Genomic DNA, 27,909 nt, shown 5'->3' with positions numbered 1-27,909 from the left:
GCCGATTTTGAGTCCCTTCCAGAGACTGATAATCATGGCTAGGGGACAGGATCAGAAATCTGCATTTTTAGTACGGGGCTCAGGTGATTTTGATGCAAGTAACCCAAAATACAGTTAGATAAACACTGGTTTAGCTCCCTTCTTTCCTGAAGCCTTGCTAAGTCAATCTCTAGTCACTTTTTATTAGTTCATCTTTCTCCTGGTTTCCTACCAAGTGGTACAGCTACTTAGTACTTTAAGACATGGACAATATCGAGGAAGTCTCCTTCATGACAAGTCTAGAAATAGACATCAGCTTCTAAGATTCAAGATCCAATCTTGCTTCTGCTTTTATGTGCATGTGACACTAATCATGTACAAATAGCAGGTTTCTCTGGGCTCAGTTCTTCCATCTGAAGTGGTATTACTGTCCAATAATCATAAACCTGTACAGCTGGAAGAGACTTTGGAGATCACCCTTCATTGTATACAATACAGTGGTTCAGTGAATTGTCTATAAGGAGGTCAAACTGGATTAGACTATAAGCCTAGCATTTTTTTCCTATTTCATTAATGTTCCTTTGGAGTATGTTTATCTCCTTTTCCCATCTGCCCCTTAAAATCCTGGGAAAAACAGTTAAGAGTTTCATGTCTCCATAAGTTGGTAAAAATAAGAAACATAGTATTCTATATTTTTTTTCCAAACAAATTCAAATGTTTTAAGTTTTAAAAGTGAATTCTTAAATATAGAAAAACCATAACTTACCCAGTAAATTAGATTAGAAAATAACTGTTAGCATCATCATAGTAAATACCAATTTAATCCCTTCTGGTGGCATTAACACACTCTGGCCATTTGTAAGAGCAGTGTGGTAGACCTCTCATGTGTCACTTCAAATCTTCTTGGCCTCTTGCTGCAGCCACTACTATGATAACCAGTCTCAAGCAGGACTGGACAACTACACCTTGCCTCCTGGCCTCTGACAAGCTACAGGAACTGCTTGGCGTTTGGGCATACACAACTTGGAAGAGGTATGGGGGCTATCCTCTAATCCCCCTTCAAAGACAATTCAGAGGCACATTTCATAAGGTTCCACAGATCCATCAAGATCAAGCCCTAGTGCTATGTTGTTTCCAACTCAATGCATCCTTGATTGGCTTTCCTTCCATCTGTTTCATTTTCCGTTCATTCCTGTTTCCTGGAATCACATCCCCAATAAACTATTGGACAAGCTTTTGTCTTGGACCCTCCTTTTAGGAGAACCAAAGTCAAGGCTAAGACAAGCTGTAAAGTAACACTCTCAGGCAGAAAGATGACTTTTAAGATAATTTTGTTTTTATCAATATATATTTTACTTGGTGAATGCCCATATTACAAGTTTTTTTTTTCTTCTTAAAGTTTAAATCACTGCTGGTTAGACTAAACCAGTAGTAGTAACTGTAAAACTGAAAACATATTCAGAACTGAATTTTCTAAAAGTCAAAAAGTTGTTTTATAGCATTAATTTTTTAGCCAATGCTATTGCTATAACATTTTAATATTCAGCCTCACTCTTAAAAGCTAAACCACTTGTATGACTAGGTCAGTAACACCTTCATAAAAATATTTTCCACTAACATTAGTCCAAAGTAAGGCTTTATCTTTCCATTCTGAATCCTAATGGGAAGATTCCATTTATAAACTGTACTATCAACTTTTTTCTCTTGCCCTGTGCAAATCAACTTTCATACCTAAAACTTTCTTCTTTGGTCTTAACCTAGATAAAATGTTACTTCCTCCACGACAGGATGTATTCTATGATAAATCTACCCATGAGTTTTGCTATATACTTGAATTGGTTTTGCTTTACAAATATGTAGAATAAATAGATGTTCTTTTCATATTTTAATCTTCATAGCTTCTGAGGTAGAGTTACAAAAGAAGTTCAGAAACATCCAACTTATAATAAATATTAGAACTGGAACTTGAATTCTGGTCTTCTGATTCTGAACCCTGTGAAAGTGACTGACCTCGGCCTGAAATAAGTGGTATTTCCATTATGGACTGATTGAAATTTTATCAAGACTAATTTTTGTTATATTCAAATGAGGTCTCCAAAAAAAGATAAGTTATAGTCATACATATAAAGACCCTGATGCTGGGAAAGATTGAAGGTAAAAGAAGAAGAGGGTGGCAGAGGATGAGATGGTTAGATAGCACCAATGACTCAATAAACATAAATTTGAGCAAATTCTGGGAGGTAGTGAAAGAGAGGGAAGCCTGGTGTGCTGCAGTTCATGGGATGGCAGTCAAGACACAACTTGGTGACTGAACAACAACGTAAGAATTTACCTTCAACCCATCTATCACTGCTTAACAAAAAAGTAGCCCATTTTTACCTAGTGCATTGTAATATTTAAAAAAATAGAGTAATGGATATTCCTTTAAAAGACAAAAACCCAATAAATAATATGGCAAACTGTCATCTACACAGTAGGGGCTACCCTGATGCTCAGACAATAAAGAATCTGCCTGCAATGCGGGAGATGCAACTTCAATCCCTGTGTCAGGATTCCCTGGAGAAGGGAATGGCTACCCACTCCAGTATTCTTGCCTGGAGAATGCCATGGACAGAGGAGTCAGGCGGGCTACAGTCCATAGGGTTGCAAAGAGTCAGACACGACTGAGTAACTAACACTCTCACTATCATCTACATGGTAGGAAACAAATTTTCATTTTATGGACTTCTGTGTGGTCTTGTTTGTTAAAAACTGCTGGTACCTCTTCTAATGAACAGCATAACTCAATCATGTATAAACCTTTCTGCCCCTATAGGCACAAATTCATTCTTCCTTTGGAAATATGCAGGTTTTAATGCTGAAGTGATCCTTCTGCAAGTTACAGATACACAACATTTAAAACAATATTGAAATTCTGTCTTTAACTGCAGTTGGCACAGACAATTTTGAATCTTCAGCTAAATTGGAAGCCATTAGTCTTAACATTTCCTGTTACATCAGCTATAAAGCATCTCAGCAGATGGATTCCAGAATAGGTCACAGCACTGTGGGGAAAAAAAAAAAAGATCATTTTCTTCCTTACTTCAGAGGTAGTAACAGATCTGAATTCACCTAGCTTAAAATCTGTTTACAAACACTTGTGAATTCTGGGTGTGAAACAGGGTATCTTAATTTGTCCTACCTTTCCTCTCTTCCCCGGCATCTCTTGTAATATTCCAAATCTGGTGATCCACATCATCTGATCTATTCCCTTCATGATTCTAAACACTTCACATCTACTATTTTGCTTTTTATTTTCCAGACCAAGTTATTATTATTGTGGTATAACTGACATACAACATTAGTTTCAGGGATATAATGATTCGATATTTGTATATATTGCAAAATGATCACCACAATAAGTCTAGTTACACCTGCCACCATTTATAGTAAACAATTTTTTTTTTCCCTTGTGGTGAGGACTTTTACGATCTACTCTCTTAGCCTTTCAAATATGCAATACAGCTTTACTAACTGTGGTAACCATATTGTATATTACACCATCCTCATGGTTTATTTTATAACTGGGTTTGTACCTTTTGACCTTCACCCATTTTTCTTACCCCCAACCTCTACCTCTGGCAACCACGAATCTCTTCTCATCTGAGCTTGTTTTTCAAAATTCCACATGTAAGTGAAATCACACATTATTTGTCTTTCTCTGACTTATTTCACTTAGCATAATGCTCTCAAGGTCCATTCATGTCTTCTCAAATGGCAGGATTTCCTCCTTTTTGGTGGCTGAATAGTATACCATTTGTGTATACACAATGACCCTTGAAAACCATGGATTTAATCTGTGTTTATCCACTTATATGTGGATGTTTTACAATGGTAAATACCACAGCGTTACATCCAGTTGGTTGAATCCAGGGATTAGGAGGAAATATGGTTATGGCAGGTCAACTATTAAGTTATACTTGGATTTTTGACTGGGCTAAGGGTCAGAACCCTTAACCCCTCACATTGTTCAAGGGTCAACTGTACAGTACCACATCTTCTCTGTCCATTCATCCACTGAGGGACACTTAAGTTGTTTCCAAATTTTGGCTATTAAAAATAATGCTGTAATGAGCATGGGGGTACACATATCTTTTCAAATTAATGTTTTCATTTTCTTTAGATGTATATCCAGGAGTGTAATTCTTGGATCATATTGTAGTTCTAGTTTTAGTCTTTTGAGGAATCAATACTGTTTTCTTTAGTGACTACACCAATTTACATTCCTACCAACAGTACACAAGGATTCCCTTTTTTCTATATCCATGCCAATACTTATGTCTTATCTTTTTGATAACAGCAATTCTAACAGGTGTGAGGTGATATCTCACTGTGGTTTTGATTTGGACTTCCATGATGATCAGTGATGTTGAGGATCATTTCATGTACCTGTTAGCTATCTGTATGTCTTTGGAAAAATGTCTATTCAGATCCTGTATCTATTTTTTAAACTGTTTTTTTTTTTGTTTTTTTTTTTTTTTTTACCATTGAGTTGTATGAGTTCTTTATGTATTTTGGATATTAACCCCATCAGATATATGACTTACAAATATCTTCTTCCATTGATTAGGCTGACTTCATTTTGTTGATAATTTTCTTTGCTGTGCAGAAACTTTTAGTTTAATATAGTCCCACTCACTCATCTTTGCTTTTGGAGTCAGATCCAAAAACTCACCACTTAAGAGTGATGTCAAGGAGCTTACAGCGTATTTTCTTCTAGGAATTTTATGGTCTCATGTCTTACATTCAAGTACTTTTCCATTTTGAGTTAATTTTCATGTATAGTGTAAGACAGTAGCCTAGTTTCATTCTTTTGCATGTGGTTGTCCAATTTTTCCAGCACCATTTATTGAAGAGACTGTCCTTTCCCTATTATATAGTCTTGACTCCTTTGAAAATTAACTGCTCATATATGCAGGGGATTATTTCTGGGCTTTCTATTCTGTTCCACTGACCTGTATGTCTGTTTTTATGCCAATACCATATTGTTTCATTACTACAGCTTTTGTGACACAGTTTGAAATCAGGAAATGTGATACCTCCAGCTTTGTTCTTTCTTAAGATTGCTTTGGCTATCCAGGGTCATCTGTGGTTCCATGTAGTTTTTCAGACTATTCAATTTCTGTGAAAAATGCCATTGGAATATCTTATATTTTGCTTTTTATTTCCCAGACTGAAATTCTGATCTCTTTAATTTGTTCTTTTTGTGAGAAAGATTAAATTACCATGATAATACAGACTTTTCATGATTAAAAAAAAAAAGTCACTGTCACCATTATTGTGTCTATTATTGATCTGTCTTACTGTATCTATCCATATCCTTTCATCCATTTGTCATCATGGAAGTGAACACATGGTTTCTTGGGATACACAGACTTTTATGAAGACACTATAACTTTTATGGATGTAGGTATGGTGTATATGTGTATATAAAACAGGTAAAATATTCTCTGCTATATTGCTAATTCTCTTTGATAAAGCTGCCTCCATACTGATTCTCAATTATACCTGAAGTTACACATGTATGGTTTAAAGAAGAAATACAAGTTGGATAGTCTACACACTAACTATGGCACCATAAAATTATCTGCAACATTTTTGTCAATTCATGATTTTCTTTGTCCTAAGAATCAGTTCTCATTTGTGTGAAAACCACAGAAGCAATTATATTGTGCCTACTTATATATTTCTTCCATACCAGTTATAAAAACAGACTTTTGATCCCAGCATCAAACTTTAGGGGCCTTTTGTCAGTTTTATTTCTCTAACTCAGTTGGGGCAGAGTTCAGAGATGAAGGTGAGCACTTAAACTTTTGCCAACAGGCTTAAAAGGCCAAACCTTGCTGGACTACATGTCTACGCACACTTCCACCTTTCTCCTACCAAGACCATACAGGAAGAGGAGAAAATAAAACCTGTCTTATTTTATAATAATTATTCTCTGACTAGGTCAAATTCCCTTTTGGAGGGATGTACTGGGGCTTGGTCAAGCAAATAAAAGCAAAGAGTATAAATAACTCTACTATCTGAATTGGGTTTTGAAAACTACAGAGTACAGCCTGACAACTTCCTGTATGTGGTCACTGTGGTATCCTGAACGTTGAAGTTCTTGAAAGCTAGCACCTCCTGTATATGTCTCAATTCGTAAGACTTTGAGTACTGTGTGGCTTCTGCAGTACCTTAGTCACTTAGTCAGTATGGTGGCACAGTGATTCAAAGGTCATGCAGCAGAAAATGCCAGCCTATCTAAAGAAGGGAACACCTCTAAAAAGTACTGAGAATCTGTTAGTTCAGGTTGTTGGCCTGACCTTGCCATTGACTGACTGACTTCTGGGAAGGAAAGAAACTAATTTTATTATGTGGTTAATATGTGTACATCAGTCACAATATATTTTATTTAATCCTTCTAACCATTACATTTTTCCTCAAAAAATGAAATAAGTTACTTTAAAAGCTACTGCCAAGAAGTAGAAAAACCATGTAAAACCATGGCTGTCTTGACCCTTGAGGTCCATGCTCTTTCTGTATCAGCAAATGCTTCTCTGAAACTCCCTTCACTTCTCTGACCTGTAATGTATCTGTGAAACAGAGATGCTTACTTTGTGGATCAATTAAGTGTTTAGAATGATCTAGTGACATAACCTTCCCCAAGACCATCTGTTTTCAGATAGCTCTAGTTGTTCTTAATGTCAAGCCACAATAGAACTTGACTGAACTGATGGTATACAGCTTAAAGCAGTGTGACATTACTGTTCGATCACTCCCTTGTTTTGAACACTAAAATTATAACACTATAGCTCAAGACAACTTTGTCAGTTTTTCCCCAGCCTCATTATATTATTTAACTCAGCCTACCGTCAACTGATAATAAATGCAGCTGTTGGGCCATAATTGCCCATCTTGTGTTTATTTTACCTTTTTAGCTGAAGTCTCATTTCCTTCTTATTAAACATTTAAAAGAAAGCAATTATTTTTCTTAGACAATGCTCAGGGCTCTAAGAAGAAACAGGATTTCATTCCTGCCCATAGGAGTTTCCACTGTATCTATCAGACACAGACAAACGAACAGGATAAATACTTAAATGTAAGTCAAGGGGGAAAAGCATTTTGTAGAAATGAATGAAGACAGACTTCAACTGCATATTCATACAGACAATTGTGATCTGGATCGGTAGGGACGAGAATAACTGCTTAGAGGAGAGTTTCATGTAATTTCTTGTAGAAACTATCATAGTGCCTTCCACAAAGAAGTCAGAGTCGGAAAATCACACAGGAGTGGCACTGTATTTCTGCTATAATACAGATTACTTACTGTATCCAAAGTGTACACTGAAAGTAAAAACTCATGTTTCATTGCTAAACCACATCTAATACCTCAAAAATTGCTGGCTCAGGAAATAACCATCCTGTCTGCTACCAATGCTTAATTCTAGCTTATATGAAGCATTTCTTCCTTACATATGGTCCTTTAAAAGGAAAATTCTTATCCTTTACAGTTTGATGTGGTCTAGGGTTGAAACAGGCTGAAGTAGAAAGATCATGAAGATACTACAGGGAAGATTCAGCAAGAATCTGCAGACAGAAGAAAGAATAGAGGAAAGGAAAAAAATAAGTGTTGATGGGTTGTACCAATAAGTTATGGCTAAGTGCAGAGTCTTCTAAACTCCTCTAGTCTTAAAAGGATACCTCAATTTCAGAAACACTGATTGAATGCTAAAGGTTGTTAGCACATAAAGTTATATGTTAGTACATAAAGACAATTCAACTCTTACCTTACAGGGAACAACTGAGGAAAACATCCTTGTGTTTTAGTGTCAACAAATTTCTGGATCTGAAGCACTTGTTTTAAAAGATGTCCCTTGGAAGATTTGTCAATTTTTGTTAATACCATCTGTAGGAAAACAAATATTTAAGCATTAGAAATAAAGTACAGTTGACCCTTGAGCAACATGGGCTTAAAATGCAAAGGTGCACTTATATGCAGATAATTTCAACAGTAAATACCACAATATTACATGATCTGTGGTTGATTAAATCCATGGATATGGCGCTGCCAATATGGAGGAACCACCAATACAGAAGAACCTTGAATAGGAAGGGCTGACTGTAAGTTAAACTTGGATTTGCGACTGAAAGGAGGGTTGGTGCCCCTAATTCCCATACTGTTCAAGGGTCAACTGTTATTTCTTAATATACAGTTTATACATTTTAGTTACACAATTTCAATAACAACTAGGTGACCTATGCAAGTTTCTTAATCTCTCTGTACTTGTTTCCTCATCTATAAAAATAAAAGCAATACCTTCTAAAGGAGCTGCTGTAAAGATTAAATAAATTAATATATGCAACATATAAAGCATACACTATGTGTTTGCTGTTTCCAATGCTTTACCCACACAGGGCCATAATATCTTGGATTCAAGACCAGTGTATAGAACCCTGGGGCCATATTTGCCATTGCTATACACCAAATGTTTCATGTGATCACTATTTATTTTGTGGTCTAAGACAGAGAAGTATTATTAGCTTCATACACATAAAACTACCAATTTATAATCATTTTTGAAATATTGAATTGTTCTACCTTATATGTTAAATTTAAAGGAAAAATTAGAAATCAGGTTATTTGTAGGTTGTAGCCACTGTAGTTATATTCCAACTTAAATAAAGATAATACTCCAAGTAAGCCTAGAATTTACTACGGTTAACAGCAAATATAATACTTTAAATAATTTACTTACTCAAAGACAATTACATACTAGAGAAATATCAAGGTGTGATGATTACAAAATTAATTAAAAGGTAAAAACCTTGATGTATTTTTCAGAAGTTTTCCTAGGAAATCTCTATAAAATTAAATTTCTTGACTAACCATTTATGCTTTTCAGTTATAAAAACATATAAATGATTAAAATAAAATATAATGATCATAAATCAACTATACAAAATAAAAAATATTAATGGCAGAAGGAGTGAGAAGCAGAAAGTAGAAGTCTTTCTTCATAAAGATAAATATGCTGATACCTAATTCCTCTATCACAACTTCTTTTACAAAGAAAAAGGCTTATATTTTCTTAAAAGTTAAAACTGAAGAAAAAATATGATTTCACAACATGTATCTATGACATCAAATTAGGAGTAAATTATTACATTATCAATAAAACTGGTTGGGGGGGGGGAGGAGCCAAGATGGCAGAGACCATCTTGGGACAGGCAGACCACTTTCTCCCCTACAAATTCATTGAAAGAACAATTGAATGCAGAGCAAACTTCACAAAACAACTTCTGATCGCTAGCTGAGGTCATCAGGCGCCCAGAAAAGCAGCCCATTGTCTTCGAAAGGAGGTAGGACAAAATATAAAAGATAAAAAGACAGACAAAAGAGCTAGGGATGGAGACCCGTCCCGGGAAGGGAGTCTTAATAGAGGAAGTTTCCGAACACCAGGAAACCCTCGCACTGGCGGGTCTGGGGGAAGTTTTTGAATCTCAGAGGGCAACCTAAGTGTGAGGGGAAAAATAAATAAAACCCACAGATTACGTGCCTAAAAGCAACTCCCAGCAGAAAGGTACCCCAGACGCCCGCATCCGCCACCAGCAAGTGGGGGCGGAAGGGAGAGGAGCGGGCAGCATTGCTTCTGGTAAGGACTGGGCCTGAGTGCCCCGAGGGCAATCGGAGGGAGCTTTTGTGAGCTACCAACTTAAACTGTGGGACATCAAAAGAGAGAGAGAAAATTAACCGGCCTGAACACACTGCTGGCCGTTCACAGAACAAAGGGACCGAGCAAGTCCAGAGGAGCTAGCCCCGCCGGACGCAGGTGGCAGGGGGTAGGGGAAACGGGCAGGCTCGGCCCCAAGGACTGCATCCCTTACCACACTGCAAACAGGCCTCCAGTTTCTAACCAAAGACTTCCCGAGATTCTGGATGGTCGACATCCGGGAGGGTCGCGGCTAGACACAGGGCGCACGCACCCGACCAGCACGGGCAGGGACTGGAGCTGGGGACGCGGGGGGGAGAAGGCGCACGCACCTAACTGGTGTCGGCCGAAACTGAGGCTGGGACCACGGTGGGGAGAAGGCACGCCACACCCAGGGAGAGTGCGCCCGTCAAACTCCTGGCTGCCTAAGCTGCTTGGGCCGGGGAAGGCACAAAACGCAGGCACAGCTGAGTCCACGCTTTTTTTTTTTTTTTTTTGAGTCCACGCTTTTGTGGAACACCCGAGGGCTGGAACCACGCGCAGCGCAGGGCACGCTCCATATAGAGCAGCCGGGAGCCTGAGCAGCGTAGACGGGGAAAGCAGCGCCAGTCCCTCCCTGAAGCGCGACGGAACTAGCAACCTGAACAACAGACCACTTCCGCCCGCGTATGTCAGGGCGGAAATTAGGCCCTGAAGAGACCAGCAAACAGAAGCCAAAAAAACCAAGGGAACTGCTTCAGAAGGGACCAGTGCAACAGATTAAAAACCCCTGTAGAGAACACTGACTACACCGGAAGGGGCCTGTAGATATCGAGAAGTGTAAGCTGGAACGAGGAGCTATCTAAAACTGAACCGAACCCACACTGACCGCAACAGCTCCAGAGAAATTCCTAAATATATTTCTACTTTTTTTTTTTTAATTATAAAAAAATTTTTTTTCTTTTCTTTTCTATTTTTTCTCTTTTATTTTCTTTTAAAATTCCCTATTACCACCCCATTACTCCTTAACTTTCATTTTCATAGATTTTTATGATTTTTTTCAATTAGGAAAAATTTTTTTTCTTGTTTTTTTAATTTTTTTTCTTTTTTCTTTTTTTCTTTTTCTCTTATTTCCTTCTAAAGTCCTCTATTACTCCTCTACTACTCCTTAATTTTCATTTTCATTTCACTATAACCTTGCAAAAAAAAAAAAAAAAAAGAGAAGCCCTATTATTAAACCAAACTTCATATATATTGCTAAAATTTTTTGTGTTTTTGTTTTTAATATGTATTGTAAAGAGTCTAACCTCTATGCTAGATTTTTAATCTTTGTTTTTCAGTATGTGATACAAATTTTGGACATTTAAGAATCCAATATTCAGTTCCCATTTCTATTCTGGAGTGTGTTGATTACTCTCTCCCAATTCTGACTCTCCATTTTGTACCTCAGAACACCTCTATTTCCTCCTTTCCCCTTCTCTTCCCAATCCAATTCTGTGAATCTCTGTGGGTGTCTGGGCTACGGAGAACACTCTGGAAACAGACAACTGCGTAGATCTGTCTCTCTCCTCTTGAGTCCCCCTTTTTCGCCTCCTGCTCATCTCTATCTCCCTCCTCCCTCTCCTCTTTTTCATGTAACTCTGTGAACCTCTCTGGGTGTCCCTCACGGTGGAGAATCTTTTCACCGTTAACCTAGAAGTTTTATTATCAGTGCTGTATAGTTGGAGAAGTCTCGAGACCACTGGAAGAATAAAACTGAAATCCAGAGGCAGGAGACTTAAGTCCAAAACCTGAGAACACCAGAAAACTCCTGACTACAGGGAACATTAAGTAATAAGAGACCGTCCAAAAGCCTCCATACCTACACTAAAACCAACCACCACCCAAGAGGCAGTAGTTTCAGAGCAAGACATACCACGTGAATTCTCCAGCAACGCAGGAACATAGCCCTGAACGTCAACATACAGGCTGTCCAAGGTCACACCTAACACACAGACCCATCTCAAAACTCATTACTGGGCACTCCATTGCACTCCAGAGAGAAGAAATCTAGTTCCATGCACCAGAACACTGACGCAAGCTTCCCTAACCAGGAAACCTTGACAAGCCAATCGTCCAACCCCACCCACTGGGTAAAACCTCCACAATAAAAAGGAACCACAGACCTCCAGAATACAGAAAGCCCACTCCAGACACAGCAATCTAAACAAGAAGAAAAGGCAAAGAAATACCCAACAGGTAAAGGAACATGAAAAATGCCCACCAAGTCAAACAAAAGAGGAGGAGATAGGGAATCTACCTGAAAAAGAATTTAGAATAATGATAATAAAAATGATCCAAAATCTTGAAAACAAAATGGAGTTACAGATAAATACCCTGGAGACAAAAATTGAAAAGATGCAAGAAATGTTTAATAAACACCTAGAAGAAATAAAAAAGAGTCAATTAAAAATGAATAATGCAATGAATGAGATAAAAAACACTCTGGAGGGAACCAAGCGTAGAATAACGGAGACAGAAGATAGGATAAGTGAGGTAGAAGATAAAATGGTGGAAATAAATGAAGCAGAGAGGAAAAAAGAAAAAAGGATCAAAAGAAATGAGGACAACCTCAGGGACCTCTGGGACAATGTGAAACGCCCCAACATTCGAATCATAGGAGTCCCAGAAGAAGAAGACAAACAGAAAGGCCATGAGAAAATACTCGAGGAGATAATAGCTGAAAACTTCCCTAAAATGGGGAAGGAAATAGCCACCCAAGTCCAAGAAACCCAGAGAGTCCCAAACAGGATAAACCCAAGGCGAAACACCCCAAGACACATATTAATCAAATTAACAAAGATCAAACACAAAGAACAAATATTAAAAGCAGCAAGGGAGAAACAACAAATAACACACAAAGGGATTCCCATAAGGATAACAGCTGATCTATCAATAGAAACCCTCCAGGCCAGAAGGGAATGGCAGGACATACTTAAAGTAATGAAAGAGAATAACCTACAACCTAGATTACTGTACCCAGCAAGGATCTCATTCAGATATGAAGGAGAATTCAAAAGCTTTACAGACAAGCAAAAGCTGAGAGAATTCAGCACCACCAAACCAGCTCTTCAACAAATGCTAAAGGATCTTCTCTAGACAGGAAACACAGAAAGGCTGTATAAACGTGAACCCAAAACAACAAAGTAAATGGTAACGGGACCACACCTATCAATAATTACCTTAAATGTAAATGGGTTGAATGCCCCAACCAAAAGACAAAGACTGGCTGAATGGATACAAAAACAAGACCCCTATATATGCTGTCTACAGGAGACCCACCTCAAAACAAGAGACACATACAGACTAAAAGTGAAGGGCTGGAAAAAAATATTTCACACAAACGGAGACCAAAAGAAAGCAGGAGTCGCAATACTCATATCAGATAAAATAGACTTTCAAATAAAGGCTGTGAAAAGAGACAAAGAAGGACACTACATAATGATCAAATGATCCAAGAAGAAGATATAACAATTATAAATATATATGCACCCAACATAGGAGCACCGCAATATGTATGGCAAACACTAACGAGTATGAAAGAGGAAATTAACAGTAATACAATAATAGTGGGAGACTTTAATACCCCACTCACACCTATGGATAGATCAACTAAACAGAAAATTAACAAGGAAACACAAACTTTAAATGACACAATGGACCAGCTAGACCTTACTGACATCTATAGGACGTTTCACCCCACAACAATCAACTTCACCTTTTTCTCAAGTGCACACGGAAACTTCTCCAGAATAGATCACATCCTGGGCCATAAATCTGGTCTTGGAAAATTCAAAAAAACTGAAATCATTCCAGTCATCTTTTCTGACCACAGTGCATTAGGATTAGATCTCAATTACAGGAAAAAAACCATTAAAAATTCAAACATATGGAGGCTAAATAACACGCTTCTGAATAACCAACAAATCATAGAAGAAATCAAAAAAAGAAATCAAAATATGTATAGAAATGAATGAAAATGAAAACACAACAACCCAAAACCTATGGGACACTGTAAAAGCAGTGGTAAGGGGAAGATTCATAGCATTACAGGCCTACATCAAGAAACAAGAAAAAAGTCAAATAAATAACCTAACTCTACACCTAAAGCAACTAGAGAAGGAAGAAATGAAGAACCCCAGGGTTAGTAGAAGGAAAGACATCTTAAAAGTTAAGGCAGAAATAAATGCAAAAGAAACTAAAGAGACCATAGCAAAAATCAACAAAGCTAAAAGCTGGTTTTTTGAAAAAATAAACAAAATTGACAAACCATTAGCAACACTCATTAAGAAACAAAGGGAGAAGAACCAAATCAACAAAATTAGAAATGAAAATGGAGAGATCACAACAGACAACACTGAAATACAAAGGATCATAAGAGACTACTACCAGCAGCTCTATGCCAATAAAATGGACAACTTGGAAGAAATGGACAGGTTCTTAGAAAAGTATAACTTTCTAAAATTGAACCAGGAAGAAATAGAAGATCTTAACAGAGCCATCACAAGCAAGGAAATCGAAACTGTAATCAGAAATCTTCCAGCAAACAAAAGCCCAGGACCAGATGGCTTCACAGCTGAATTCTACCAAAAATTTAGAGAAGAGCTAACACCTATCTTACTCAAACTCTTCCAGAAAATTGCAGAAGAAGGTAAACTTCCAAACTCATTCTATGAGGCCACCATCACCCTAATTCCAAAACCAGACAAAGATGCCACAAAAAAAGAAAACTACAGGCCAATATCACTGATGAACATAGATGCAAAAATCCTTAACAAAATTCTAGCAAACAGAATCCAACAACATATTAAAAAAATCATACACCATGACCAAGTGGGCTTTATCCCAGGAATGCAAGGATTCTTTAATATCCACAAATCAATCAATGTAATACACCACATTAACAAATTGAAAGATAAAAACCATATGATTATCTCAATAGATGCAGAGAAAGCCTTTGACAAAATTCAACACCCATTTATGATTAAAACTCTCCAGAAAGCAGGAGTAGAAGGAACATACCTCAACATAATAAAAGCTATATATGACAAACCCACAGCAAGCATTACCCTCAATGGTGAAAAATTGAAAGCATTTCCCCTGAAATCAGGAACAAGACAAGGGTGCCCACTCTCACCACTACTATTCAACACAGTTTTGGAAGTTTTGGCCACAGCAATCAGAGCAGAAAAAGAAGTAAAAGGAATCCAGATAGGAAAAGAAGAAGTGAAACTCTCTCTGTTTGCAGATGACATGATCCTCTACATAGAAAACCATAAAGACTCTACCAGAAAATTACTAGAGCTAATCAATGAATATAGTGAAGTTGCAGGATATAAAATTAACACACAGAAATCCCTTGCATTCCCATACACTAACAAGGAGAAAACAGAAAGAGAAATTAAGGAAACAATACCATTCACCATTGCAACAAAAAGAATAAAATACTTAGGAGTATATCTACCTAAAGAAACAAAAGACCTATACATAGAAAACTGTAAAACACTGATGAAAGAAATCAAAGAGGACACAAACAGATGGAGAAACATACCGTGTTCATGGATTGGAAGAATCAATATTGTCAAAATGGCTATTCTACCCAAAGCAATCTATAGATTCAATGCAATCCCTATCAAGCTACCAACGGTATTTTTCACAGAACTAGACCAAAGAATTTCACAATTTGTATGGAAATACAAAAAACCTCGAATAGCCAAAGTAATCTTGAGAAAGAAGAATGGAACTGGAGGAATCAACCTGCCTGACTTCAGACTCTACTACAAAGCCACAGTCATCAAGACAGTATGGTACTGGCACAAAGACAGAAATATAGATCAATGGAACAGAATAGAAAGCCCAGAGATAAATCCACGAACCTATGGACACCTTATCTTTGACAAAGGAGGCAAGGATATACAATGGAAAAAAGACAACCTCTTTAACAAGTGGTGCTGGGAAAACTGGTCAACCACTTGTAAAAGAATGAAACTAGAATACTTTCTAACACCATACACAAAAATAAACTCAAAATGGATTAAAGATCTAAATGTAAGACCAGAAACTATAAAACTCCTAGAGGAGAACATAGGCAAAACACTCTCCGACATAAATCACAGCAAGATCCTCTATGACCCACCTCCCAGAATATTGGAAATAAAAGCAAAAATAAACAAATGGGACCTAATGAAACTTAAAAGCTTTTGCACAACAAAGGAAACTATAAGTAAGGTGAAAAGACAGCCCTCAGATTGGGAGAAAATAATAGCAAATGAAGCAACAGACAAAGGATTAATCTCAAAAATATACAAGCAACTCTGCAGCTCAATTCCAGAAAAATAAATGACCCAATCAAAAAATGGGCCAAAGAACTAAACAGACATTTCTCCAAAGAAGACATACAGATGGCTAACAAACACATGAAAAGATGCTCAACATCACTCATTATCAGAGAAATGCAAATCAAAACCACAATGAGGTACCATTACACGCCAGTCAGGATGGCTGCTATCCAAAAGTCTACAAGCAATAAATGCTGGAGAGGGTGTGGAGAAAAGGGAACCCTCTTACACTGTTGGTGGGAATGCAAACTAGTACAGCCACTATGGAGAACAGTGTGGAGATTTCTTAAAAAACTGGAAATAGAACTGCCATATGACCCAGCAATCCACTTCTGGGCATACACACTGAGGAAACCAGATCTGAAAGAGACACGTGCACCCCAATGTTCATCGCAGCACTGTTTATAATAGCCAGGACATGGAAGCAACCTAGATGCCCATCAGCAGATGAATGGATAAGGAAGCTGTGGTACATATACACCATAGAATATTACTCAGCCGTTAAAAAGAATTCATTTGAATCAGTTCTAATGAGATAGATGAAACTGGAGCCCATTATACAGAGTGAAGTAAGCCAGAAAGATAAAGACATTACAGCATACTAACACATATATATGGAATTTAGAAAGATGGTAACGATAACCCTATATGCAAAACAGAAAAAGAGACACAGATGTACAGAACAGACTTTTTGAACTCTGTGGGAGAAGGCGAGGGTGGGATGTTTCGAAAGAACAGCATACTATCTATGGTGAAACAGATCACCAGCCCAGGTGGGATGCATGAGACAAGTGCTCGGGCCTGGTGCACTGGGAAGACCCAGAGGAATCGGGTGGAGAGGGAGGTGGGAGGGGGGATCGGGATGGGGAATACATGTAACTCCATGGCTGATTCATGTCAATGTATGACAAAACCCACTACAATGTTGTAAGTAATTAGCTTCCAACTAATAAAAATAAATGAAAAAAAAAAAAAAAGACTGGTTGGGGGATATTTGGGCTTTTCTTTTCTTTTTTTTTTTTGTTTTACTATGTAGACTATGTTTATCAGTCCTTTGGCTCCTCATAACTATAAATTATCTCTAATGTTTCAAAGGGCATTTGCAAACTCCAAGAATTCCATAACCCCACAAATGCAAATAGCTTTTTGACTGGTAACATGGTTTGATTTGCATTAAACTGCAAACCCACTACATTTTAGTGTTTTTTTGACATTTTTTGAAAACAAGTTATAAGACTGCCATTTAATCTGAAAAACATACAAAACAAAATAATTGCAGACACCAACCACCAATCTGTATTCTATTCTAGGGTAAATAACAGGAAGAACAGGTAAGATATTCTCATAAGAAATTTTCTTTTCCTTAAGAATATAAACATCCTACCTTTGTGTGCCAGAGCCTACTGAATTTTTGTGATGTTCTTAAATTCCAAATTAGCAAATTTTTCAGTTGCAGTTTCATTTACATTCTGATAAGTACTATCTGCCAGTTCAGTTCAGTTCAGTCGCTCAGTCGTGTCTGACTCTTTATGACCCCATGAACAGCAGCACGCCAGGTCTCCCTGTCCATCACCAACTCCCAGAGTCCACCCAAACCCATGTCCATCGAGTCAGTGATGCCATCCAACCATCTCATCCTCTGTCGTCCCCTTCTCCTCCTGCCTCAATCTTTCCCAGCATCAGGGTCTTTTCCAATGAATCAACTCTTCGCATCAGGTGGCCAAAGAATTGAAGCTTCAGCTTCAACATCAGTCCATCCAATGAACACCCAGGACTGATCTTCTTTAGGATGGACTGGTTGGATTTCCTTGCAGTCCAAGGGACTCTCAAGAGTCTTCTCCAACACCACAGTTCAAAAGCATCAATTCTTCGGTGCTCAGCTTTCTTCACAGTCCAACTCTCAGATCCATACATGACCACTGGAAAAACCACAGCCTTAACTAGAAGGACCTTTGTTGGCAAAGTAATGTCTCTGCTTTTTTAATATGCTGTCTAGGTTGGTCATAACTTTCCTTCCAAGGAGCAAGCGTCTTTTAATTTCATGACTGATATCACCATCTGCAGTGATTTTGCAGCCCAGAAAAATAAAGTCAGCCACTGTTTCCACTGTTTCCCCATCTATTTCCCATGAAGTGATGGGACCAGATGCCATGATCTTAGTTTTCTGAATGTTGAGTTTTAAGCCAACTTTTTCACTTTCATCAAGAGGCTCATTAGTTCTTCTCCACTTTCTGCCGTAAGGGTTGTATCATTTGCATATCTGAGGTTACTGATATTTCTCCCGGCAATCTTGATTCCAGCTTGTGCTTCCTCCAGCCCAGCGTTTCTCATGATGTACTCTGCATGTAAGTTAAATAAGCAGGGTGACAGAATGCAGCCTTGACGTACTCCTTTTCCTATTTGTAACCAGCCTGTTGTTCCATGTCTAGTTCTAACTGTTGCTTCCTGACATGCATACAGTTTTCTTAAGAGGCAGGTCAGGTGTCTGGTATTCCTATCTCTTTCAGAATTTTCCACAGTTGACTGTGATCCACACAGTCAAAGGCTTTGGCATAGTCAATAAAGCAGAAATAGATGTTTTTCTGGAACTCTCTTCCTTTTTCGATGATCCAGTGGTTGTTGTCAATTTGCTCTCTGTTTCCTCTGCCTTTTCTACATCCAGCTTGAACATCACCGTTCACGTATTGCTGAAGACTGGTTTGGAGACTTTTAAACATTACTTTACTAGTGTGTGAGATGAGTGCAATTGTGCAATAGTTTGAGCATTCTTTGGGATTGGAATGAAAACTGACCTTCTCCAGTCCTGTGGCCACTGCTGAGTGCCAAGCTGCTATTAAAGAGCTAGTAAGTAGTTTTAGGGCTTCCCTGGTGGCTCAGAGGTTAAAGCGTCTGCCTGCAATGTGGGAGCGCTGGGTTCGATCCCAGGGTCAGGAAGATCCCCTGGAGAAGGAATTGGCAACCCACTCCAGTATTCTTGCCTGGAGAATCCCATGGATGGAGGAGTTTGGTGGGCTACAGTCCACGGGGTCGCAAAGAGTCGGACACGACTGAGCGACTTAACTAACTAAGGAGTTTTAGCGAATGTTTATAGACATTTAAAAAAGAAAAAACAAACAACAACAAAAAAACAAGGAAAAGCATTTAGAATCACTAGATGAACAGTTTAGAAAACTTTGACTATAATTTTGAGAATTTAAAAGCTAGGAGAAGGAAAGGGAATAAAAGTACCACAGAACTTATTTTAATATTAATGGCTAATAATTGAAAAGACAGTTTAAAAGGTACTCCTTCATTTTTTGAGGAGGAGAGACCTACTCATTTATTAAAAAGACAGACACACAGGGAACTCATATTTCTGAGTGCAAACCATGAGTCAAAAGAAACACTTACCACATAAGGTAATGCAAATTCTTCACACATTTCTATGGCAATACTGTCTGCTTTTTGAATTCCAACAACACTATCCACTAATAAAAATGTTCTCATCAAACTGTAGGAATGCAGAAATGAAGATTAACAGCAAAGAAAAATATACTCATTCATTTCCACTCCCCACCCCGACCTTCACTATACTAAGAAATTGTCTTTTGAAAAATTATCAGATCAAAATTTTAAAATTTCTTTAGGCAAAAGGACTTCTTAATTTACCATGAAGTCCATCCAAGTTCCAACAGGTCTCAGTGTTGGTTACGTTCAATAGCTAGACTCATTAATATTATTTCAATAGCATATATTGAACATATGACACTCTGCCTAGAACTGGATACAAAGATGAATGAGCCCCTTCCTCTAAGTGACTGAACTCTAGTGGGAGAATGAAACAGGGACCCAGTTAACTATAAGTTATCATAAAAGTGTCTAAGTCTTCAAATATTACTTTAAGACTAGCAAATAACAAAACCAAACACATTATATTTTGTATTTTCTTGTGTAAGTATTTTATCTTAGCTTCTATGTTAAGATACAACAAGCAAATTACTTACAAACACTTTTTTATACTTCAAAAGTTTAACATTAATTTTTCCATATATTGTGCAATGCTTGAAGCATAGACCTGCTACCTGGCTAACTATGGAGACAAATAAAGGTAGTATTTATCGAGGCTGTGATGTCAGAAGTATATTAAGAATAACCAGAATTTACTGAAGTTTATTTAAATCTGGTAAACACCCCATTAACCAACAAATTTCATTTTTAAAAATAGCCAGCTAAGAGTTTGGTATAAAAAATTAATAAAGTCTGCTGATGTACTACTTATAGTCTCAATAAAGGAAAACAATTGAATTTAAGTTTAAAATAATTTACAGGAAAAAAACTAAGCAGACAGTACTTACCTTCCTCCGAAACAGTACAGAATATTATGAGAATAAAGTAAACTTTCTAGAAAAGTTATTTGATAAAACTGAAGAGTTCATCATGTATAGAATGTTCTATTCATAAAAACATGTTTAGGGGTTAAATATAACAATTATAAGGAAAAAAAGCTTCTTACTTCTTTCGTTCTTTTAGGTAGGTTTCTACCATGTCAACAAAATCTTCAGGTGCTCTATAGCCATAACCTGGCATGTCCACCAATGTAAAGTATTTTCCAACTTTGTAAAAATTAATTTTCTTTGTATGGCCCTGATAAAGTAAATGTAAACATAAGTTTCTTAAAATATGTCCTTTATATATTTCATGACTCAAAATATTTTCTGTTCAATCAATAATTACTTATTAAACACATAAAAGTATTCTGTATATAACCCTATGCAGATGACGATACAGGAAAAAGAAACAGAAGAGAAGTGGCTGGAGATAAGCTTCGATGATACTACTTCCTCCTTCCAATTCATTTTTTTAAAGAGAATCTATATGATTTAAGAACTTCAAATTCCATATTAGAAATACGCAGGCAAAATATTTTCAAGTCTTCCTATTTCATTAGTTCTCTCCCAGTGAAAAAGTTATACTGGTCTAAATAGTATGACTGCATTAGTCAATATTCTCTGATGGATAATATATTTCCACTTTAAAGAATTATCTCCACTTTAAATGAATTAATGCACAGACAGGATAAATTAAATGCTTACTGTCAGTCATACAAGTTTTCATAAAAACTAGATGCAAAGTTTGATAGTGTAGCTAGACTATTACTTGCCTAAAATCAATTTGAATGTTTTATTAGATGGGTTTGGTGCTTTCATTAAGCCATTTTTAAAAAAGCATGTACAACTGTAAAGTACTTGTGCAACTACAACTAATGTAAAGATGATAAAAATAGTTTATTCACGTGGTTTTCTGTCCACGGACAATTATTAATCAGAAAAAGAAAAATTATGACAAAAAACTTTAAAAGTCAACTGTTCAGAACTCAGGAGAGGTTTTATAAATGATGCTTAGGTTCCCAGGCAGCTTATGTGTCTGTCTATAGGAAAATAACTTTAGAATTACAGATTAGAAATGTCAAGAATACAGTTCTTCCATTGCCTTCTCACAGCAGAAAGGGAACACCCCTACCTAGAAGTGAGAGTTGAACTATGGCATTTGATGAGGCAGGGCACAAGGGAGTAAGGATAGGAGGGTTAACAAATGACTACAGTCATCAGAGGTAGTATCAGGGAATCAACTATGTGAAGAAACTGGGAGCAAGAAAAGACTAGTGAAGCCTCAGGGAAGGGTTCTAATGTAAGGAAATGGGGGCAGTGAGGACTGGGTTGGTAGGAACATTTTGCCAAGGATAGATAGGTGAGGGGACCTGGGGTGAGGAGAGGGTACCTTAAATATTGGTAGAGTCTGTATTATTGAAAAGGAAGCAGAGGAAATGAGAAAATGACAAAAAGCTACTACAGCAGACTGACTGGGATATTAGGCACATAAATTTGGCCCTGGGTAAACTGGGAAGTGCCTGATTCGTATATATATATGAGTTAGCTAGGTATTAAAGATTATAGGAGGAAAAAAAAATACACTTGAAAGCTGTTTCCTTTAAAAATCAATGTAGAACTAGGTGAGCATTCTCATAGAAGCAAATAAAGAATGACAATGGAACAACTCTTGAGAAAAGTCGACCAAGGAAAATTTCCTCAAGATACTGGCCAGGTTACTAAAATAAATCCAGATATACTTCCATTTTCTTCAGAGAAATATGCAGGCATTAATGAAATGTCTTACATTAGCACTTGTTTGAAAGAAATCACTTTTCTAGGAACTTAGCAATTATGGTTTCTAACCGCCCACCCCCCCCCCCCCCATATTTATTAGTCATCTTAGTCAATTCAGAGGTAGTTCAGATATGTTTTAAATTTTGACATACCGGTTTTTTGGAGACTCTAACTTCAACCTCTGGGGCAAGTGAAAACAAAGCCTTTATTAGAGAGGATTTTCCAACATTGCTTCTGCCTATAAAACACACCTTATACAGGCAAAAGGAAGATAATTGAGTATTAGTGTATTGGGTTGGCCAAAAAGTTCATTTGGGTTTTTCTGTAAGCTGGTACAGTAAAACCCAAATGAACTTTTTGGCCAACCCATATTACCTGTAAAAATCTGTAAATACTATTTAGCCTTGACTAACCGTAAAAAAGTAGCTTATGGTTAGTCAACCTTCAAATTCTAATATATAGCTACTATATATTAAATGATTTCAATGTGGCAGGTACTGTTTTAAAAGCACTTGTTATTTTCTTATTTACTCTTTACAATATCCCTATGAGACAGATAATATTATAAGTTATCTGTCCCATAAACTGTAAAAGTATTCTCATTTTACAGGTGATAAAACCAGAAGCAGAGAGATTCAATATCCAGCCCCAAATTATACAGTTAGAAAGTGAAGAAGCTGGAAACTGAAATCCAGACATCTATATCTGTACCCGTGCTTTTAATTACATGCCACTCAAGAACATCTGCAACATTTATTAAGAATATCATATTTTCAAAGCTTTTTGAAGTTAACAATTACATGCATTTCAACAAAACTGGCTCTAAAGTCACTCCTGTTTGAAACCCCATTTTCCCACAAACTCTCCAAGTACACCATTACGACATCATAATTATTTCTTTCTCTTGACCTTTCTTGTTCCATTTATGCTTTTCTCCTTCAGTGTGAGTGTAGAAAGCAACAAAGTATTTTTGAGACTAACCATTAATACACATGGCTTTGCTTTCTAAAAGTACTGAAGAGGGTACAACCAATCAGTGCTCCTAAATGAGGGTGGTACCGCCCCCTGGGGGTGTTTTCAAAATTTGTAAGGGCATATTTGATTATTAATAGGAGGGCATTTTGGGTTATTAATATGATTGGGTGGCATTTAGTGAGCAGGAGCCAGCAGTGCTATATATTTTGCAAAACTGTGGTCAGTCCTCCAAAATAAATTGCTTTGGATGCTGTATAAATTTCAAATGTCCTACCAGATTAAATCAGATAATATAGATTAAAAAACTAAATTAAAAAGAAATTACACAGAAGTCCAGTAATTTAAAAATGGAAAAGCAATGCTGTCTCCAAATCATTAAGTGATTTATATATTCTTCTTAAATTATTGTAGAGTTCGAGTGGAAAAGTTCCAGTGCAATGGTGCGGTTATCACAAATAACGGAGGCCTGAGCCTTCTTTTAACAGACAGAACAAAATATTAAACTGCAGGACATGCATAAAATGCACACTCACTGAATTCCACTGAAGCTGTTTTGAAAATCTTACAGATTATTGCCATCTATATATGATTTTTTTTGCACATGACAGGAAATTCAGATTGAGTGAAAATTATGTATTGATAAGGATCACTTCATTTGTAAAACTACTCTATTTTTTGTATTCTTCACTTTTTCCAGTTTGTCTCGGCATGTTTTCCCTACTTAAAAACAAAAAAGATAAATGATTAATTTTTAATCGCCTTCTAAAGTCTTTCATATTCACTACCAAAATAATTGGGCTTCCCTTGTGGCTCAGCTGGTAAAGAATCCGCCCGCAATGCGGGAGACCTAGGTTCGATCCCTAGGTTGAGAAGATCCCCTGGAGAAGGGAACATCCCCTGTAGAAGGGAACCGGCTACCCACTCCAGTATTCTGGCCTGGAGAATTCCATGGTCTGTATAGTCCATGGTCCCGCAAAGAGTCGGACACGACTGAGTGACTTTCTCTCACTCACTCACCAAAATAATTAAACCCATATCTACTTATTTTGTTACAATAATGATACCACGTCCATACAAAGCTAGTATCTCTGGCCTGCTGATAATGCAGGCAGGCATGCTAAGTTGCTTCAGTCCTGTCCGACTCTGGGTGACCCTATGGACATCAGCCTGTCAGGCTTCTCTGTTCAAGGGATTCTCCAGGCATGAATACTGGAGTGGGCTGCCATGCCCTCCGCCAGCGGATCTTCCCGACCCAGCGATCGAACCTGTGTCTTTTATGTCTACCTGTATCGGCAGGCGGGTTCTTTACCACTAACATCGCTAGTTGATAATAGGTTACAGCAAAATCACAGCCCAAGCCCTCAGTACCCGCAGGCGGCTGCGGCGTTCACCTCCGGGTGGCGAAGGTCCGGGGCGTGGTCGAGACGCACCGCCGAGGTGAGGTACTCGATGCGGTTTCGGGCGGAGGCCGTAAAGAAGCTCTCCGCCCGCGCGATGTCCTCCAAGCTCGGGTGGAAGATATTCAGGTGAAGGTCTGGCCTCGAGCCGGGGACCAAATGCCCATGGAGTTCTTGCAGCGGGAAGACCAGCTTCGTCAGCTGCTTGCTCGGCAGCCGTAGAACCTCCGTGAAGGCCTGGAACGCGCTGTAAGCTCGTCTTGCGCTCCCCAGCTCTGGTCCCATAGCAAACAGCTTGCTCACGCCCGGCCGCAGCCGGTGAGCTGCCATTTTTCTCTTTCAGAAGTCCCACCTCGGGCCCTCATTCCCAGGATCTGAAATGCGCGTGCGTGACCCGGATCCCGCTAAGCCTGCTGGGAATTGTAGTTTCTAATGGCCTCTTTGGTTCCCGCAGAGATTCTTTGTATACCTAGAGCTGGAGACAGGTGTTGCCCGCAGCGGGGGAAAAAGTGGCTGGGTGCTTTTCACATTCTGGCCCTGACAACTGTGCCTTTGACTTGCATGTCGCTTTGGGGAGGTTGTTTAACCGTTTTTCAGAGCTGAAAAAACATATCTGGCTGTGTGAGCCCTGAGGCTCAAGTGAAGAAGAAGACTTGTGAAGCTCTGGTGGATTTCAGGGCGGTTTACTCTTCACACTTTCTGGTTGTTGAAAAAACACTTGCGCAGAAATGAAAAGGGCGGGTGAGAAATGTCGTTCAAACAGCACCTGGTTTTCAGGGTTCAGACAGTTCGTACTTCATTCTTCTTCTCTAGAGCTGCAGGAAATGTCATTAAAATTTAGAGATTTCTTACATAGTAAAAGAAAAAAAACAGTTTACACAGGTGTTCAATAGTTGTTTCATTTAAGTTACATAATGACATTTTATTTCAGAAGTTTCTTAAAGCCATTCAAACTCATCAGTGCGGAATGGGAGGTAGAGGGACCGTGATAAAATGAGTATCTGAAAGATATTTCTACCTAAAAGACGATGGGTCTTCTAAAACCTTAGCAGCAAACAGCATAGCAACGTTAGCTCATGCTCTCTTGAGCGATTCCTCAGGTTGTTCATTGACTATTCAGGGCAGTTCTTGAGTTAATGTCACACAAAAATTAGTGAACAAGATCAACAACTTTGACTTTGTTGTTTCAGGCAACAAAGTAGCCTGAAATTGTTGGCCGGCTAATTTTTTGTTGATCTTTGCGATAGGCCTTAAGGCTTTCCTCCAACCAGGCGTAAGAAAACACTTTATTGTAAACATCCAGACGTTTTGGATATATGTTACCATATTTGTAATTTAACTCAAAATACTGTTCTAAAGCCTTAACATTTTTTAAACAATGTATTTGAAAGTCTCTCTGTATCAATACATACTTGATATAAATGATTGTTTTTAATGGAGGCACATTATTCCATTTATTTCCCCCATGTCTTATTGATCACTAATGAGGTTTTGTTGTTACAACAGTGCTACGATGAGCCCTCATAAAGAGAGATTTTTTCACACTTGTGGAAGTAGGACACATCCCTAGAAGAGGACTTGATTGGAGCATAGGTTGTGTGCATTTCTATTTTTCATATTTCTGTAGAAAAATTATCTTTTAAAGAAATTGCAATGGAAGTGAAGTAAAGTCGCTCAGTCGTGTCTGACTCTTTGTGATCCCATGAACTGTAGCCTACCAGGCTCCTCTGTCCATGGGATTTTCCAGGCAAGAGTACAGGAGTGGGATGCTATTTCCTTCTCTGGACTACTTCCTGATAACAAAATCTTATAGCATCAAAATAGGCATTATAAAAGTAGGCTATTATAATGTTGTGTAATCATGCCATACATATTTGAACAAATTAAAAAAAACATTTTTTTAGTTCATATATTCCTGATTATTAAAGAGAATAAATATACTTTGTAAAAGTCATGTTTTATATTATATTATTCACTTTAAAATGATTTATAATAACTGTTTAGTTATTGAGAACATTGACCTTTTATCTGTCATGTTTTAAAAATATTTCCCCCAACTTTTTTACTTTGGACTTTTTCATAGGATTTTGATTGTAGATTTTTAATTTGTAAGTGGCCAAACTGAATAGTCTCTTAAGCATTCTAAGCTTTGTGTTATGTTTAGAAAATTTTTCTAGGATTATAAACAAATTAACCTATCTCTCATTCTAGTGGTTTAAGTTTTTTTTTACAGTTAAATGTTTCATACAGTTGGAGTTTGTTTTAATAAAAAGAGTCTGCTAGGAATTCAGCTTAATTTTTTTCCGAATGGTTAGCCAGTTGTCTCAACAATACTTATGAAATAGTCCACCTTTTTTTCACTGAATGTATGTGGGTACATTCGCAGACAGCTCTGAACTTTGAGGGCTTCCCTGGTGGCTTCCCTGGTGTCTCCACCTACAATGCTGGAGAACTGAGTTCAATCCCTAGGTTAGGAAGATCCCTTGGAGAAGGGAATGGCTTCACATTACAGTCTTCTTGCATAGAGAATTCCATGGACAGAGGAGCCTGGTGGGTTACAGTCGATGGGGTCACAAAGAGTTGTACATGACTGAGCAACTAACACTTTCAACACTGAACTTTGAAAGTGCTTTCATATGTGCCATTTACTTTTTAACCTTGGGATCCCAGGTGTGGAAATAAACCCAAGCATGAAAGACTTTTGCTAGTTCTTACAGGGTTTGAGAGGAACTCTGGGAAGCCTGCATGGGGCATTCATCGCTATGAGGCCTGCAGTCAGAGGGGGAAGCTGGAAACAGGAGGAATTGACGTAGGGGATAATCCCATTGTGGCACTGCAATGGGAATCTTAGGGTGCACGAGGAGTTGTTGGGGGAAACACTGACTGAAACCGCCGCCTGACCAGGCACCAGAGTAACTATTTGCATGAGTTATTTTATGATAGGAGGGCCTGATAAGGAACATGGAACTAACAAGCCACCATCAGCTGGAAGAATTTGGGTAAAGTCAAAAGTCAATAGGAGACACCAGTCCATATATCCTATCCTTCCAGGAGCCTTCTCAGTGAAATCCATCTTGGCTGGGTGATGCATGGGCCCCCAGGAAGAACCCTGAGTCAGAATGATTGGCCAGAGACAATCTAGAAACTAATCTCATCACCACAAAACCCGAGATTGTGAGCCACGTGATAGAACAGTCCTCCTAGGTTCACTTACGCTTCTGCTCTCCACTGGGTGCACCTTCCTAATAAAATCTCTCCCAATAAAATCTCTCGCTTTGTCAGCACATATATCTCCTCAGACAATTCATTTCCGAGTATTTGACAA

General features: G+C 38.0%; 2 protein-coding genes across 4 annotated transcripts in view; one reads left to right on the top strand and one right to left on the bottom strand.

Moving 5' to 3' along the window:
- The window catches only part of GTPBP8 (GTP binding protein 8 (putative)), a 31,669-nt gene extending 6,701 nt beyond the window's left edge, over window positions 1–24,968 (bottom strand). Inside the window, exons 1-7 of one of the 3 annotated variants that reach the window (XM_043474846.1) lie at window positions 24,579–24,968; window positions 22,365–22,463; window positions 20,562–20,692; window positions 19,460–19,559; window positions 7,791–7,909; window positions 7,477–7,590; window positions 2,874–3,023 (exon numbers count right to left, since the gene is read on the bottom strand). In XM_043474846.1, coding sequence (XP_043330781.1) covers window positions 7,509–7,590; window positions 7,791–7,909; window positions 19,460–19,559; window positions 20,562–20,692; window positions 22,365–22,463; window positions 24,579–24,914 — 867 coding nt within the window. In that variant the 5' untranslated portion in view covers window positions 24,915–24,968 and the 3' untranslated portion in view covers window positions 2,874–3,023; window positions 7,477–7,508. Of the gene's footprint in view, window positions 1–2,873; window positions 3,024–7,476; window positions 7,591–7,790; window positions 7,910–19,459; window positions 19,560–20,561; window positions 20,693–22,364; window positions 22,464–24,578 lie in introns of those variants that run through there. The other 2 variants (XM_043474844.1, XM_043474845.1) reach the window with 2 other exon arrangements.
- Window positions 24,709–27,909, top strand: part of CD200R1 (CD200 receptor 1) — a 65,213-nt gene continuing 62,012 nt past the window's right edge. Inside the window, exon 1 of the mRNA XM_043474837.1 lies at window positions 24,709–24,833. The gene's annotated coding sequence lies outside the window, so the exon portion shown is untranslated. The remainder of the gene's footprint in view (window positions 24,834–27,909) is intronic.

The sequence above is a fragment of the Cervus canadensis genome, chromosome 7 (assembly GCF_019320065.1).
Source record: "Cervus canadensis isolate Bull #8, Minnesota chromosome 7, ASM1932006v1, whole genome shotgun sequence".
In the NCBI taxonomy this organism is placed as follows: domain Eukaryota; kingdom Metazoa; phylum Chordata; class Mammalia; order Artiodactyla; family Cervidae; genus Cervus; species Cervus canadensis.
This window is presented reverse-complemented; position numbering and strand designations above follow the sequence as displayed.